General features: G+C 42.2%; 1 protein-coding gene across 4 annotated transcripts in view; it reads right to left on the bottom strand.

The window, feature by feature from the left end:
• Positions 1 to 871: 871 nt before the first annotated feature.
• The window catches only part of FBXO32 (F-box protein 32), a 28,655-nt gene continuing 12,095 nt past the window's right edge, over positions 872 to 17,431 (bottom strand). For 3 of the 4 annotated variants that reach the window (XM_044421848.1, XM_044421849.1, XM_044421846.1), the window contains 7 exons: positions 17,237 to 17,286; positions 16,103 to 16,195; positions 7,071 to 7,164; positions 6,074 to 6,258; positions 4,978 to 5,160; positions 3,459 to 3,602; positions 872 to 2,805 (listed from right to left, as the gene is read on the bottom strand). In XM_044421848.1, the coding sequence (XP_044277783.1) occupies positions 2,716 to 2,805; positions 3,459 to 3,602; positions 4,978 to 5,160; positions 6,074 to 6,258; positions 7,071 to 7,164; positions 16,103 to 16,195; positions 17,237 to 17,286 (839 nt within the window). In that variant the 3' untranslated portion in view covers positions 872 to 2,715. Of the gene's footprint in view, positions 2,806 to 3,458; positions 3,603 to 4,977; positions 5,161 to 6,073; positions 6,259 to 7,070; positions 7,165 to 16,102; positions 16,248 to 17,236; positions 17,287 to 17,431 lie in introns of all 4 variants that reach the window. The other variant, XM_044421850.1, reaches the window with a different exon arrangement.

Genomic DNA, 17,431 nt, shown 5'->3' on the forward strand with positions numbered 1-17,431 from the left:
GGCTCATTACACAAGTAATACCCAGTGACCTTCATCTAGGCTGCAACACTCATAATCCAACATCGACGCTTAACATGGATGTGGAGAGAAATTTCTATCTGTGGTAGGATTTCAGTCTTTCCTCTATAAATTAATGGGGGGTGCGATCCTATTGTGATGATTGTAAGCCCCTTAACTTGGATGCTTGTGCTAATCCTATGCAGGATGAGACAAGCAGTCTTCATCTTCCATGTTCCTGCACTGCATTTTTTTGCCTGTCTGGCAACTGCATTTCACAATAGGATGGAAGAGGCTGCATCCGGCCTTCACTGGTCTCTTTCACTCTCTTCATCCAAACACCCCCTTCCTCCCTCCCTCCCTCTCCAAGCCAGAGCAGCAGCCAATGAAGGGAAAGAAGGGTCAAAGGGCTGATTCCCAGCTCCAAGGTCTAAGTGCTCTCTCCATGCTCAGATCTGGAAATCTTAAACAACCCAGGGCCTCTCAGATGCTGTCTAGGAGCCACAGGATTATTTCCTAATTACATTTTTGATCAGTTCCATATGAGATTTTTGGAAGAACCAAGACAATTTAGCTTTGAAATATAGCAAGATGGTCAAGATCCTTCTAAAGCATTTCTGTTCATAGGGAACAGCTTCCATTTACTACTCTCAGCCTTCTCTTACATACATTTTCTGAACACTCTCCAACAGAAATATTATACACCCCAAAAAGCTGCAAAGTAACTTTGCTTGCAACAAAGTGAAACCTTTCAAAAATTCCAGATAAAAACTGAAGAGCTTGTAGCATATGTAACATTATTAACTTAATTATTTAATTATCCCCAAGGTCTTCAGTACTCCTATTCCAGATTAACCAGACAAACTCCTCAAAGTTTGGCCTTTGCAAAGCATGTGAGCTTTATATAAATGGTTATCAAACTCCCTTAATCCCTCCTCCCTACACAGATAGCATCATTCCATTATCAATCGTAATTAAATTCTGGAATTGCAAGCTTTGGTACAGGTCCAGCTAGAAAGAAATAGGAAACAGGTCTTAGATACAATACAGTTGATTTCTCTGCTCAAGGTAGCAATACCACATGTGAATTACAGCCCACAAATCAGTCAAATCATGAGTTTAAATTCAGATTAATTCCATAAAAACCAAGTCATTCAACATTTATACTGATAGCTGACCTGAAACTAACCCCTCAGTCAAGGTAATGACCATCTTCATTAAATATGTAAATATTTCCTGGGGCAAGCACCTCTTTTCAATATCATGGTAGAAACATGTAAAAAACTATTTCATGTTGGTAACATTTTGCTGGGCAACTCCTTCCACTGAAACAAATGAAGGTTTTAGTGAATTGAATTATTATCTGGGTCTCTAATTCTTCCTTTAAGACATCTGAAAGCAGATACAATACAATGAAAAGTCTCGGCAGGTTCTTCATTATGGTAAAATTTGCCTAATAATTGCAGAGGAAGGCTGGCTCAGTGGCAGAGTGCATGCTTTGCATACAAGATATCACAGGTTCAGTCCCTGTGGCATCTTTACCTTAAAAGTTCAGGTATCAGGTGATGGGTCAGAGGAGCAGGAGGAAAGGTGGGCTCATTAAGAGCACAGGCACCAGCTAATACGTGCTCTCCAGAGACAGATCTTCCCTAATTCCACAGAGTATAAAAAACCCTAACGATTATGTGGGCATGGGTGCATTTAATGTACTTGTCCCCAAAGCACAGAAATTACATCTCTTGGCAAAGTGGCAAAGCTGCTTTATGCTGCTCTTAACAGTGATATATCTGTATGTACCCATATAGCCAACCTGGTGTCAGAGAAGCTGGGGGAAATGGTATCAACAAGCCAGAACAGGGGTTGTGCTTTCAGAATCCATCCAGGACTGAGGCAGTGTGGCATAGCAAGAACAGTAAGATGATAAGCACCATCATCTATTCTTTTAATGCATTTGATCTTTTACCAGCTGTCAAAAGAGGCTGATCATTTTGCCAGATCCTCTTCAACTTTTCTAAATTCTGACTATCCAATTACCACAAAAAGCAAGCAGGCTAAATTAGAACTTAAGCATTAACAAAAAAAGGAATTATGTTTACTGTCTTCACCAATATTTTCCCTTTAAATCTCTGTATATAAAGTATAAACTCTTCACATTGCATATTGGATTGGTTGGACAGCTTTTCAGAGGTAGAAAATGGTGCGGCATACACATTTTAAGTTGATTCTTTAAAAAAGGTGGGGGAAGGATAAAGAGATACATCCTTCTAAGTCATTATTTCTAACAATGTCATTTGTAAACAAAAGCCAGAGCAGGGGAAGTAGTTCAACAGCTTTAGCCTAATCATAGTGTCTAATTTTCCCAGCTTTAAAATGAAAGAGACATTTCAAATGGATGTAGAACACATTCGTTTGAATTTCAAAGCAGAAAAAGGGTTAGATTCTCCCTTACAGTTTCCAATTCTTATAAAGTATCATATTTACAAAATACTGCTTTTACACATATTATTCCAATCAGAAGGGCATATTCTTAATTTAAAAAGAGAGCAAGAGAGTTCAATGTCATTGAATAATGACTCCCTTTGCCTTCTGAAATTGTCCTCTTGATTCGGAAACTCCAAACAGTAATATTTACATTCTATATACAGATTGAGCTGGTTGGCTCAGCAGTATAAAGTGTCCATCAATATACCAAGATACACAGTGAAATTACTTGGAAATTCAGAATCTGAACAAATTGATGAAGTCTTGGGGTGAAAGGGAAGTCAAGCAACTCTCAGGGTTGTTAGCTGTACATGGATGGTCAGTGCCCTAAAAAAGAAAGAACATTTGGAATTATAAAGCTTACATCACTGGTGATATACCTGTGGGTACTTTAGTCACATCAAGTTAACAAACAGCTTTCATGCAGCAACAAAAGTGAACAACTTGGTCATTACTGAAGACAAAGGCTCAACTAATTCTTCCATATTATTTGCATATTGAACATGGCTCTTGCTACACATATATTCTAGATAATTCCCAGATCTGACCTCTAACATGAAGGAAGGAAACAAGGAGTCTACCTTTTCTATTTCACCTTTACAACAACCTTGTGAAGTAATTAGGGTGAGAAAAGTGAACACCCTAAGCCAGACAAAGAGCTCAATGGCTAGGCAGAAAGTTTAATCCAAGTATCCCTGGTCTAAGCAAAATCTCTTTCTACTATACTATGCTGGTTTTCCCTGATCTGTCCAGGTTTGACTTTGTTATAGGGTTACCATCAACCATCATGGAACCAGTAGCCTAGGGATTTCGTGGGCTCTCCCTTGCTAGAAACATTCAAAAAGCAACTGGACAGCCATCTGAGTGGGATGGTGTAAACTGGTGACCTGCAGCAGCAGGGGGTGGACCCGATGGCCTTTCTGGCCTCTTCCAGCTCTTCTATGATTCTATGCTTTTCCATGGTTAGGGGGCTGACCTACCTTCCAGGACAGAACGTGGCAGTGCCTGCAGAGCTGCAAGCTATCTCCATATTGTTCCTTCCTTGGGTAGCACTTCACAAGCTTGAAATACATCTTCTTCCAGTCCAAATGTCCCTTGTCTGACAAAATTAGCCGTTTGCGAATCTGAAATATAAGAGACACCTTAGAACTATAGAATTGGAAAATGCTTCAGGGTTTGGCTGGTACAAACCTCACCACCGAGCAAAAGGATTTTTTTTTCTTTTTTTCAAAATGAACTACACTAGGTATAACTGCTAATATACCTGTCTGCTATAGCGGTTTGTGCAAGTAAATTAGCCCGTGCAAACTACTTCCTATCCTTTTTGTGATGCATGATCTCTTTTTGAGCAATTCATCCTGCACTTATGTGTTTAAACTGAAAAAGGCCAGATTTGAAAACTGTGTGGCACAGTGCTTAGAGTAAAGCCCAAGAGAACTAGGTTCTAGCCCTGAATCAGCCATGAAGCTCATTGGGTGACTTTTTACCAATTACTGACTTGTTATTAACCTACCTCACAGGGTTATTGTGAGGATAAGATAGACACAAGGAGTAAGATTATATAAACTGTCTTGGGTTACTTGCAGGAAAAAAAGGCAACCTATCAATGCATTTAAATACTTGAATACATAAATATTAAAACACAATATGTGGCACAAATAGGAGAATTATTATTTTAAATAATAATGTAAAAAGCTTCTAAGGAATGTGGCCTGCTTCTACATGTGTCTGTGTAGTTAGTATATGCTGTCATATTTTTATGGCTTTAACTCTGATTGTATGTCACTAGGGAATAGGGGAGTATGTCACAGTATTTCATAAAGCAACTACTTGCTACTGTGGGTGTTCTTTGGATGCATCTGAATCCTGAATTGAGCTGATTCAGCCAGTTTGTGAAATGTCTGCATCAAAGCACAGCTCCTCCAAAGCAGACTGAGTCAAAATCTGAACACTGATGGAGATTCAGGACATGGACAGCTTGTCTCCAAAAACTGGTACGTTTCTGCTCAAGCAGAATACTGAACGAGCAAATCGCTCTTGAAACAGAATGGTCTATGCATCTAATTTATTTATTAGATTTATATCCTGCCTTTTTTCTTACAAAGAACTCAAAACACCTTACATCATTTTCCTCCTCCTGCTTGCAATCTTATCCTATCAACAACCCTGTGAGGTAGGTTGAGCTGAGAGTCTGTGACTGGTCCAAAGTCACCCAGTTGGACTGAGTGGGGACTAGAACCTGGATTGCCTGACTTTTAACCACTACACCACACTGGATCTCGTCTCACTGTTGGTAAAAATTGCACATATAATCTTCTATTGAACTTAAAGATATTTTTATGGTCTTGAGAACTCACCAGATAAGTGATATCCTGCTTCAAAATATTCTCAGTTAACATTCGCAGCACAACACTAGTTTGAACAGTGAAATGAACCAACACCCTAGCCTCTCTTAGTTTCACTGTTAGTTTCATAATCTCGGTCTCTGCTGCTGTTTACCTGTCTGTCTGTGAAGTGGTAGTGGCAAAGTTTTTTCCACAGCAGCCGGTCTTCACTGAGCACCTGAAGACTCGGAGTTACTTGTCCAAGACTCACAATGTCTCTCCCATCTGTCAGCCGCTGCATGATGTTTAATTGTAGACATAAGGGGAGGTCTGTGAAAGTCAACCCTTTCAAGGCAGGCTAGGAGAAAGGAGAGCAAAACAGCATGATATAAGAGCTCTGGAAGTGACTAGCAAAGCAAAGCAAATTTTTAAGAAGATCAACTGACTGATATCTTGGGCTGAAAGTATCAGAGTCTGTCTTTTCTCCTGAAAGAAGCTAGATCTTGGCAGACTGTAAGGATATGACAGACTATGAATATCACCTTTGGATTCTTTGGGGAGAACAGGGGGAAATACACGTCACAAAATGTTGTTATTATTTCCTTATTTATTAGGATATTTCTAACCCATCCAATACAAAACATCTCTGGATGGCTTACAGAGTTAAATTACAGAGTTTTTAAAGAGTTCATACCATTGTTTCACATGTTTTGTTTTGTTAGAAAAATGTAATGCTTTGGAAAATGTGTTATAAAAGAAAGTATTTGCTGTAGAATACAGCAAATAGTAGAAATAATTTGCTGCTCTGACATCCATGCCTAAAGTGTAGCTGTTGGAGGGCAGGGCTGAGGAAACTGGAGCATGTTTGGGGCAAGGCTAATAGGCAGCAGATCTCAGCCCTCCCATTCAACATGCTGGTCACCTTCACACAATTCGCATGTAAAGGAGAAGACACTGAATTGCACTAGTAGGCTGCACTCTATGCATTGCACATCCATCAAGTGCAATGCATAGAGAAACCTGCTTTTGCACAGAGACCTTCTTCGCCAAATCAAGGCCCACATGTCTAATTCCTCTGACACTGCCTGACTTTTAACTGATTGGTTAAATTTAGATTTAACCAATCTAAATTCTCTCTCGGTTACACATTTTGTCGGGAAAGCCAGTAAGTGGTCTCACCCAACAAGCTGGACATGTTGCCCTAAAGTTCTGGGAAGGAGCAATGTAACAGCATGCTGGACTGCTACGCAAAAAGCAGGTTTCTTGCTCACCCTGGTGATTTGGATATTGTTCAGCTGCTGCTGCCAGTGAAGAATCGTCTCCATTCGGTGGACCCACATGTTGATGTTGCCAACCAGAACGGACTTGCCGACACTTTGTACCAGGGTGCAGAGTGACATATAAAGAGTCTGCAGCAGTTCCTTTATAAGCCTGATGTTCTGCTGGTCTTCCAGGACTTTTATGAGAAAATGAAACAACAAAATATCAGACATGAGCAAAACACAATAAATACTGAAGAATCTGTTATCAGGACCTAAGGAATGGATGAGGAAAGGAGGGAATGGAAACAGGCTGGTTTTGTTTCTTATTCTTTGCCTATTTAAATAAGGGACACTGTACAGTTTTATACCTTGCAGTGGGGCAGTGTGTTTTGTCCTTGTATGATATTTATAGACATACTTCAGGATACAGCTGAAACTCTTCAGTATACATATCAAACATGTCACCAAGTTACAGGATGAATCTTGAAGAAGTATCTTTTCACAGATCTTGTCAGATTGCATTGTCAGAAATATTGAGTGGCTATACACAGGCATTATTATAAAATGAGAATGTTTCATTTTTAAAGTGTGTATTTGCACATTTTTGTCCCTTGCTGATTTTTGCTTAGCCCCTGAAAAAAAGGCTTTACATATCATAAAGGGCTAAAATGTGCTATTCTAGGTCAGAGATGAAAGCTATTTTTTCAACACCCCAAGACTTTGCTTCTGTATTTCACTGAGTTCTTTCGGAAGTACTCTAGTGTTGTCTGACCTTTTCATCCTTTGCCTACAGTCTGGTACACCAGTCTGTAAGTTGCAAAATTTCCTTCCTAAAAATTCAAGAGATTGAATATAGGCATCCTATAGCTGAGTTCCATGAGACTTACTCCCAGACAAGTCTTCACAAAACAAAACCAATGGTTTCTGAGCCTGAATAAACATACCTGGGATCATTTAGTCCCCTGCAAAGTTGAGAAACCTAAAGGTACACTTTTCCTAAAGTTACCTTTCTGTACAACTTTTTCCAAGATGTTCATAAAGTTTTTCTGGGCAATTCCACTCAGTGACGTTAGCTGAGACTTCGCTATCAGCTCCAGCAGCTGTGGATAAAAATAAGAATTCGGCCTTTAGCAGCACAAACACACTTTTCTAATCTTGGCTTCCTGTCCTATGACACATTGTGAGGCAGTTTAGGTGCTTGTTTGTTCCTTGATTTAAATTAAAATGGGGCGAGGGGAGAGAAGAGCCAGAAAAAAAAAAAAAAGACAGGTGCAAGAGCTTAAAATGATAGTAATCTATTTGCCTCTTCTTGTCAGTTTATTCAGTAAGCCAAGTCATTAAATCTGACAGCAGGAAAAAAAATAGATTGTGGCCATCTAAGCTGCTTTGTTGTACAAAGGAACTTATCGTAACCATACAGTGAAAGAAAGTCAAAATCCCCTTGAGAAAGTGACAGGTGGAAGGTTCCCTCTTCTGTGTGTGTCTGGGGGCAGTGGGGGCGGGGAGCAGATACACATTTCACCAGGGCTCAGACAAGCAACCTTGTGGTCCGAACAACTAAAAGAGAACAGCTCTGCACATTGTACAAGGTTTAGGATCCCCTACTCTGAAGCCCACCCTCCCTCTCCCCCACAATGCTTTTGCAATTCGCTTTGCTTTCCCCAGATTCAGTTCCCTTTCCCATCACTGGATAAAGAGGACTCTGCACTTTATCTGCATTTGTTTCATTACACCCTCCGTTTCTATGGCACTCTGCCCCCTCCCTGCCAAAAAAGCAGGTCCCTGCCTCCAAGAAGTTCACAGCCTGAATGCCATTGTGAGAAACACAACCAGCAATGTGGGAAGAAGACACAAAGGTAGCAAGGGGTGAATGCGAGTGAAACACAGTCACCTGTATTTAAAACTCAATCACAGTTGGAGATAAAGACTAAGGACTCATCATACTGTGACACTAACTGAAGATATTTGACCCCATCCAGCAATGAAACTGGGCTCCAAGATCACTGCAGACAGGGACTGCAGCCAAGAAATTAAAAGACACTTGCTCCTGGGGAGGAACGCTATGGCAAATCTAGACAGCATACTAAAAAGCAGAGGCATCACCCTGCCAACAAAAGTGCGTACAGTCAAGGCTATGGTTTTCTCAGTTGCAATGTATGGCTGTGAAAGCTGGACTATAAGGAAGGCTGAGCGCCAAAGGATTGAGGCCTTTGAATTGTGGTGCTGGAGGAGACTCCTGCGAGTCCCTTGGACCGCAAGGCGATCAAACCGGTCAGTCCTAGAGGAGATCAACCCTGACTGCTCTTTAGAAGGCCAGATCCTGAAGATGAAACTCAAATACTTTGGCCACCTAATGAGAAGGAAGGACTCCCTGGAGAAGAGCCTGATGCTGAGAACGATTGACAGCAAAAGGAGAAGGGGACAACAGAGGATGAAGTGGCTAGATGGAGTCACTGGGGCAGTGGGTGTGAGCTTGAGTGGACTCTGGGAGATGGTGGAGGACAGGAAGGCCTGGAGGAGTGTTGTCCATGGGGTTGTGATGGGTCAGACACGACTTCGCAACTGACAACAACAACAAAGCAATGAAACATGCATACAAGGGAGCCTACACCATATTGGCACAGATCTGAAGTCATACTTCTGAGGTCTTTGATTCCCACTTGGTTCTGCACTGCGTGGATGATACCCTATGTATCATCCGGGTGCAAATGTCTTTTTGCGTGAGGTGGCTTGGGCTGAAAGGCTGCATCCCCAACTCCACCCATGTTTGTCTCTGGCCACAGCCACTGCTGGAATGCACGCCCGGACAGGTGTCGACAGAGGAAGCTCTGCCTTGGCAAGACAAAGTGTTGCTCCTGTTGTTAAAAGGAGGGGAGGAAGTCTGTCACTGCTCTGCCCACTTGGAACAGAGAATTCATGCCCCATTATCAACGCATTTCCACCAACCTGGAGCACACGCAACAGGGAAGAAGAGGTGGAGCGGAGTAGCTTTTATTTCAACCACTTGCTCCTTTTGCCCAGTGCTGTCACCACCATGTGACTGTCAGCTCACGGCAGCAAAGTGGCCAAGGGTGACCGATACACTCTTCTGTTTATCTTTCCGGCCACTCTGAACGTCAACAGATGGCTCTCCTGCGTGGGCATTCTATTAATACCGCGCACAGCCACATGACTGCTATAAACCAAGGGGGTGGAAACCGAGTCAAGGCTAATTGGTTAAGCTGTATTAATGTCAGCTAATGCACTTTATTTCCATGACTCACCACTTTGGTTAGAAGTAAACCAGAACACATGGACGCACAGGTGTGCATTTTTCAAACAGCCCCAATCTGCTGCCCGCACATATGTTTCCACACCTATAATTCCACATAGGCATACCTAGAGTCAGGGGGGACTGTACCACATACACTAATGACTATTCAAATCTACCCAAAGCACAGGGATTTTGAAAATTAAACTTCTAGTCCTTAATATCATGGGTGGGGAGAAGTACAATTCAAGCCCAGGACTATCCGCCAAGAAATAAAAAGCCTTTTATGGCAGTATGTCCTAGAACAGCCTTCCCCAATTTATTTCTCCCCCCTCCCCCGATGTGGAGAATTTCCATGCTGCCAGGGAATGATGGGAGTTGCTCACTGACTCACTTAATTTTGGCTTTCAAAAGGCCTCCTGGAAGTGTGACTAAGCCTGCATACAACCTTTTGTGTTTTTCTTGTGATGCCCCAGAAGAAAATCCTTTTATACTTATGCAGCAGCATCTATTATGAACTCAGATGTAAAACTAGGAAAAAATGCTAGGAATGTTTCAAGAATTCATTTGGAAAAAGGAAAGCGATATAACATATTTCTAAATGTGCTCTCCCAGCCATCTCCAGTAGACGCTGGTATCTAGTCAAGGTTAAAATAGTCATCTCGGATGAAAATGATCTATTTGTCTAACTGTGTAGGTCCTGTGTGCTGTAACACAATTCCACTGGTATCAGTGGCACACAATTTCCCCCACGTAAATTAATACACACATTCTCTCCTATGCATGGTGAGAGTGAGTAATCTCTTGCTAAGCATGGCTAAGAGCAAATCACATGGCGAATTCTTACAGGGCGGGAATGTGTCACTGTCATCTGCCTATACAACACCTTGGGCATTGAGTAAATTTGGACCTCTGGTCAGGAGCTGGGGAAAAGCAGGGAAGGCACATGCTCAAAAAACCAGTGCATCAGCTTCATTTCTATGACTCGGGATTGTGGGGAATTAGTTAAACAACAACCCATGTGCATGCGCAGAGTTTTCAGACAGGCTTTAGCCTTCTCCATAATATGCAAAGGAATGTGTGATGCAGGGATGCCTTGAAATACACCATCTGAAACATGCACACCTGAAATGACACAGTTCTAAAAACTGAGCTACATGCCCAGCCCAGTGTAGGAATTCCATCTAAACATGTTCTTTTCCTCCTCCAGTTACGCTTATAATCAGGGCTTTTTTTGTAAGAAAAAAGGTGCCAGAACTCATGAAATTATTTACCTTTTGCACATAGTCCATCACTGTACACACACCCACACACGTCAGTTGTGTAACGAAACATAAGAGGTCACCTCCCACAGTAAGCACTCAGTGTGCGACCACAGGACCAACCACAAGCCGAGCAGCGCCATCACAACCAGTGTGAAGTACGCATGCATCGGATTCGACACACAAGCAGCCTGCATGCACCGTTTTAATGATTTTGCTGCCGACCTGCTATGCTCAACAGGGCGATTCAAATCCAATAATGATCCGCAAAATTGGACCAAATATCAAATTTTCAAAAGTTACTTTTAAAACTTGGAAAATCTGTTGAAAAAAGGTGCCGGAACTCTGTTCCAGTGCATTCTTTGACAAAAAAAGCACTGCTTATAAACCTTAAGGTGTTGGAAAGAAAATGTCATTTACTTGTCTTATTTGTATCCCACTCTTCCTCCCAAGGACTCAGGGTACAATACGTTTCGCATCCCAACGATGTTGCGATATGAATAAATGAGAATAATCAAATACTACGCAGCAACTTTCACAACCAAGCACGCACCGAAGACAGGTTTCTTTACTTCTTACATATTTATCCTGTCCTTCCTCCAAGGAGTTTAAGGGTGGTTTATATGCTATTTCCCCGCATTCCGTTTTTTGTCACAGGAACCCTGCAAGGCTGGTGAAAGTGAGAAAGTGGAACCGGTCCAAGGCTGGTCCTAAAGTTTCAGAAGCTGCCCAAACCACTGGGTCCTGTCCAGACAGTGGTCGCCTGGCCTGTGCTTGGCTCACCCACCGGGCTGCTCCCGTTTCTCCCTCCAATTAGGCTCCTTTCTACTGGAAACATGGATGCAAGGGCCACCTGTCATCCCTTGCCCACTTAATGGAAGTTCCGAATGGAGGAGGGAGGCATGGGAAACTACTCTCGCCCTGTCAATGTCTCCCATTCCCTTTCTATTCCCAAGCCATCTTTTCTGTGCCAGGGAACTGGTAAAGGATTTGGCTCTGGGGAAGTTGCACAGACCATCGACTGCCATGTAACATTTCCAAGTGAAGGTGCTCACGGTATCGCCGAACTGGCTCAACTTCAGGGGCATTGCTGGGCATTTAAAAGGAGCCTAGGCTTAAAGGGCAGAAATCTGCGTGAAATCTGCCCATCCTAACTTGCTTCCACAACAATATGCAATCTTAGAAATAATCATTTACATTTCACAGGGGGCAAAGCCAGCCGATTATTTCCTCATACAAATAATCTCAACTTAGACCAGTTATTCCATTCAATTACATCTTGACCTATTTTGTCCCAAAGAAATTGATTTTTTTTCCTGGAAAGCTTAATTGTCATGCAGAGGAAAATATTTTTGTGGGGTGGGGTATTGCATTTCGCAGAAAAGGGAGCGTTAAGTCTTCCTTCTACAGTTGCAATTCCCCTTGAAAATTACCTCCTGCTTTAAGCTTAGGGAAAAGAAAACAAACACAAAAAAGCACTATCAGAACCACGGTCGCTTACTGCTCTGCAAAATAGATTCATGGCGGGGGCCTAGCAACAGTCTTGCCCTGACACCTTCAGTAAAGACTGCCAATAACTTTTTTAGACTATTTCTCTGCCCCCAATCACGAGAGCTAGAAACTTACAAATTTTCAAAAAGGCCAGTTTGTTGGACCTCTGCTCAAGCTACTCGATTCTGTTAGCTGCCAAAATCAAAGTGGTGCAAATACCTAATTAACTATTTCATCAGTTAGCTTCAGTGCATAATACTTTTCCAGCTTGTATCTGGAGTATCTGCAACGTGCCAAAACTTTGCTATTATGGCTTTTGCATGAAGGCTGGAGCCAGCAAAGAAGTGCCACAGACGTGGCACAAGCCGAGATGAGGTTTCACCTACAAACAATCGCTCACATGGCTCTCTGGTTCTCCTGCTGCTTTGGAAGAGATGGACTGCAGTAAGATAATTCCATGTATAGCCGAAGCCTTCCAGAAAGAAACCACACTCAGCTGTTTATGCAGGATTTTATGATGTGAGCTATTATTCACCAGGGACTTGGCCAATAAGATCAATTTATTTAAAACATCATGTTCTTATTTGAGCTATGGGAGTTGGATGGAACATTCTTTTTCTCACTGCCAAACCATCGGCCAGTTTGAATTAGAGAGTTCTGAACTCATAGCTACCACTCAATTTCTAAGGCTCCGGGAAGTAAGAGGAGTACCGGTTGGAGAAAAACTCAGTTATTAGTTCGCAAATGCTGTTGCCTCTACATGTTTTCATACTAGTGGAGAGAAAACACAAAAGTTTGGAAGTGGCCTAAAACAAGAGCTATTCTGTATATTATCTTGCTTTTCGGTTGCTTGAATTCATTTGTTTACATTTTTTATTCAGCTGTTATTTTGTTGTGTGTAGCTACTGTGAAGTCAGTGCTGCATTTTTAACTGTTCTGGAAATAGTTTTGTCTGTCCCACAGCCTCCTCAAGGCACCTCATGCCACCACTTTATCCTCACATGAACCCAGGGAGACAATTTAGGCTGCAAGAGAAAAAAAACACGATAAACCACACTCAAGAGTTGAGTACAGTTTCAGTGTAGGCTTGTTGAACCACGGGTTGGTGCTGAAATGGGGTTACTGTGTCATCTGAAGTCAGCTGCACTAAGAAGCTGAGACTTCTTAACCATGAACAACCCATGAAGAGGGATTGTTAATGACAAACAACCAATAAGAGCAGCCCATGGCTTGTTGTACAGTTACTGTGTGTTGTTCAGTATGGCTTATTATCTCAGCTAGGTTCAAACAACATGAGATCCCAAATTTCAAAAACAGCAACAACAAATCATGAGTGTGATTTATTATGTTTTCTGAACACAGTTTCAAGACTGAGTGAAGATTTAAATCCAGGTGGCACTGGGCTTAATCCAATACTCTGGCCACCACACCACACCAGCTATGGGATGTTATTGTCCAACCGGGATTTAAGAGGTTCAGCTTGTCCTTATTCCATTTGCTGTTGCCACTTTGATTCCAAATTTCACACCCAGAACAATACGAAATATTCAAAATGAAATATTTTAGATCATTACCACCTCTGGTTGATTTTCCCCTTTGCATAACTAATTCCAGGGAACAATTTCAACACAGGAAAGCCATGCTGAATTCGAAAAGCTGGTTGTAGCAAAGTTGTTTCCTAAATGCTATGCTCTCCCTGTATTTTTCACTAACACAGCTTAACAAGGCAAGACAGGGCAGGGCAAGAGAAGAGAGGAGGAGAAAGGAGGAGAAAAAAGGAGAAGAGAGAAGAGAGGAGGAAAAAGGAGGGTATGTCAGTAAAAAGATCTTTAGCCATTTCAAGCTGCTAAGAGTGTTCAGACATTTAAGAACCAAAGGGACATCCTGCATTCTATTATGGCAAGCCTTCAGGAAATGACTCAGGTAACACCAGGCCACATTTCCTGTCTGCTATATACCATGGAGCTCTCCACTGTGAACAATTCTGTTATGTTTGTTTTCACATAAAAACAATGTACCCTCCATTCACGAAACGTCCCTGTGCACAAACACACCTACTCATTTCCCTGATCTCTTTCCTTCAGGCCTGCATGTCTCTGAATCTTTTATTCCACTGGGCTACTGCGCTGCCAGCTGAATTAAATAATGAGGTAACTCTTAAGCAGGGCACACTGAGATAACAGCAAGACACATCAACTCTGCACTTCTCTCTTGCTCTCTCCCCTCCCCATTCTTCTGGTTTGGCTAGGGGACTGGAGGAAAGTGTAAGATGGGTTGGCCATGCCAAGAAGCCATCAATGCAATATGCATATTGCTACAACCTAAGGTGCAATTAACTAGAGTCACTTTATCAGTCCTTCCAACAACATTTCAACAGAGAACAAGATATTACTTTTAATCCTACGAACATTGTTTACATCACTCACTCAAAGAGAAATTTCAACACAAACACCATCGAATGTATTCCAAATACAGAACTTTTTAAAATGTACTGGGGCAACAAACCAAGGCTCACCATGTATGTAACCTCCTCATGTCCTTGTATGTCAACCTACGGTGCTCATCTCCGTTTCCTAGCTGAGGGAGCCAGCATTTGTCTGCAGACAGTTTCCATTTCTGTTACCTTCTCACTGAAGTGGTACCTTTTTAATCTACTTATATTTGCATGCTTTCAAACTGCAAGGTCGGCAGGAGCTGGGACGGAGCAACGGGAACTCACCCCGTTGTGCAGATTCGAACTGGCGACCTTTTGATCCACCAGCCCAGCAGAACAGCAGTTTAAACCACTGCGCCACCTGCATCCCTTGTGGGGAACACTTGGGGAGTCTCAAATGTAGCAGGTCCAGAACGGCACTTGAGCCAGGAGGCTTAACCCAGCCACCAAGCAGCACAGCCCAAACGGGGCCTAGAAGTCCACTCGGAGCACCTGATCTACATTCATGCTAGATAACAGGTTTGCAGTACAAGGCCCAACCAACTGAGTATCGTCCCTTCAGTTGTCCCCAGCGAAGCATCCGGCTCAGCTAACGACCCATCAGTCAGAATTTCATCCTAGAACCTAAAACCACGAGCAGCTGATGCGTGCCCAATTACTTAACAGTGATGAGGCAAGACTGCAGCTATGTGTAAACAGTTTTGACCTAATAAGAGTTTGGCTAGCTGGCTAGTCTGCTTCCTTGATTAGCAACATTTTTAAAAGTGATGGAGACAATGGAATAGGGAATAGATTAGGGATGTGATGCAAGGAAAAGGGAGAAAACAAATCTTGGTGGGATGAAGGGCAAGGAACCGACTCTGTGAGGTGGAGACTTGGAGCTGGAGAAAATGAAAATATCAAACCCTCTGATGGCTAGAGAGACTTACCACCCAACTTTCTTTCTGGGTTTCAAATACTTAGCAACAACCATCCAAAGGTTTTTAGGGAGTTGTCAGGAAAGGACTTGAAATGTGTTGAGTAACAGAGTTTGGGCTTCCAAATTTAGCATCAGAGATGGCATTCCATACTCTGGGATATCTGCAGTCAGACACACTGCAGGACTTTTTGCACATGAAAACAATTCCTCCTGATCCTATTTGAGTCTACATGGATATCAGCCATGCCGAATCCAATGAAGACCTTCTCCAAGAAAGCAAGCAGAGGACTGCCACTAAATTACACTTTCTAATTACCAGAGATCACACAGAAATAAAACTAAGTATATAATAACCAGTGCACATATCAAATGTAGCTATGCTAATAACCGTGAAGACAGATATTCTGCTATGTAAGAAGCTGACTGACCTTGCAGTTCTTCCACACAAATATCCTGTGTGGAAATAGCCACACATTTTCTGCAGGCAAATTGGGGTATGCACGTTTAGGGGGAAATGTCACTGATGGAGAGTCAGAAATCCTTGCTAATGTACAGTACAGGAGAACACACAGGGAACTATTTTCTGTCCACCTGGGCAAGCATGTTTGCACGCTCAACTTTATTGTTTGTGGATTTTCTGATCAGAATGAATGGCTTTGGGGAGAGATTCCCTTACACTCACCCGCACAACGTAGTTGAATCGCCTGGAGTCCAGAATGGCATTTGAGAAGTCCAGCCGATTGAAAGCTTCTCCCAGGGTGCAGTAGCCGTGGCGCTGAGAATACAGGGAAGTGAAATAAACATGCAATTCATTTGTATTAGGGATTCTGGATGGAGACAAAGGAGTACATAATCTGAAGTTAGTGCTTCAAGGTAACCGATTCTAGAGCGTTTCAGAAGAATCAGGGCTCTGCTAATAACAGGAAGAGAATGAAATGCCTGAATTTTATTAAGAAGAGCAACTAAATAATAGAATAACAGATTCTACTTCCTGGCCTCCCAACATCCAAGAATGTAGTCTTAACAGGAAGCATCTTTAAAACTCCACATGAATATTAATTCAGAGGGCAGTTCTCACTTTCTCTAGGCTACTCCAAAGACAGACTTGGTCATCTAGCCTACACTGACTGAGTTTGATGACTGGGCGAGGAAAGAAGCCATGCTGGCTTCTCTACCCCTAGTCGGGTTGCCGTGTTCTCCAAATGAGATGAGGTTAGCGGCAGGGGTGGTTTCCAAACCATGCCACAGCCTATGGCTTGTTCTAAGGTTGTGGAGTGGTTTGGAAGCCACCCTCGCCAGCTTTGAACAATGCAGCAACCTGAGGCCAGTGAGGTTAACTGGAGAAATGAGGCAGCATGAAACTGGCATGCAAGGGCCGGAAAAAGAGGCCAGTGGCTTTTTTCCCCTTTCCCGCTTGTGAGAATCTGGGCAAACCATTTACTACAACTGGCCATGGCTCTTTAATGTCTAATTCAGATGCCCTTCCAACTCTATCCTAAAAAAAACAGAGAACTGGAGCTCCCAGAGTTTGGACTTTGAACCTTTAGCATGCAAAGCATGGTTCAGCAATTCACAGAGCAACAGGCAATCCTTGGTGTATCAGAAATTAAACTGATACTACACTGATCTTAATGAAGAGGCTGAGCAATGGAAATTACTAGTCAGTATTAGCACCATTAATACTTGCATACTAATACCAGCCATAGTCAACTGCTTATTAGCTCAGCCTTAAGCTATTTTTTAGCTAGGGCAAACAGAAGCAGAATGAGCTATTTTAGACAAAATTACACTGTTAAAAATACGAACAGCTACTCACTTCTTTTGTGCTTCCCTTATGCACGTAAATCCACTTTTCTTGATGAAAATCTGTTCAAACAAAAACACATTTTTCCTGTTAAAGAGAGAAATGCTGATTACACTTCAATTCGCTTCATTTTGTGTGCACTTTTTACAGCAGGTAACATGAAAGTGCAGAAAAAATGTCTAAATTATTGACTTTTTTTAAATCAGC

The sequence above is a fragment of the Varanus komodoensis genome, unplaced genomic scaffold (assembly GCF_004798865.1).
Source record: "Varanus komodoensis strain SLA01 unplaced genomic scaffold, ASM479886v1 scaffold12, whole genome shotgun sequence".
Lineage (NCBI taxonomy): Eukaryota > Metazoa > Chordata > Lepidosauria > Squamata > Varanidae > Varanus > Varanus komodoensis.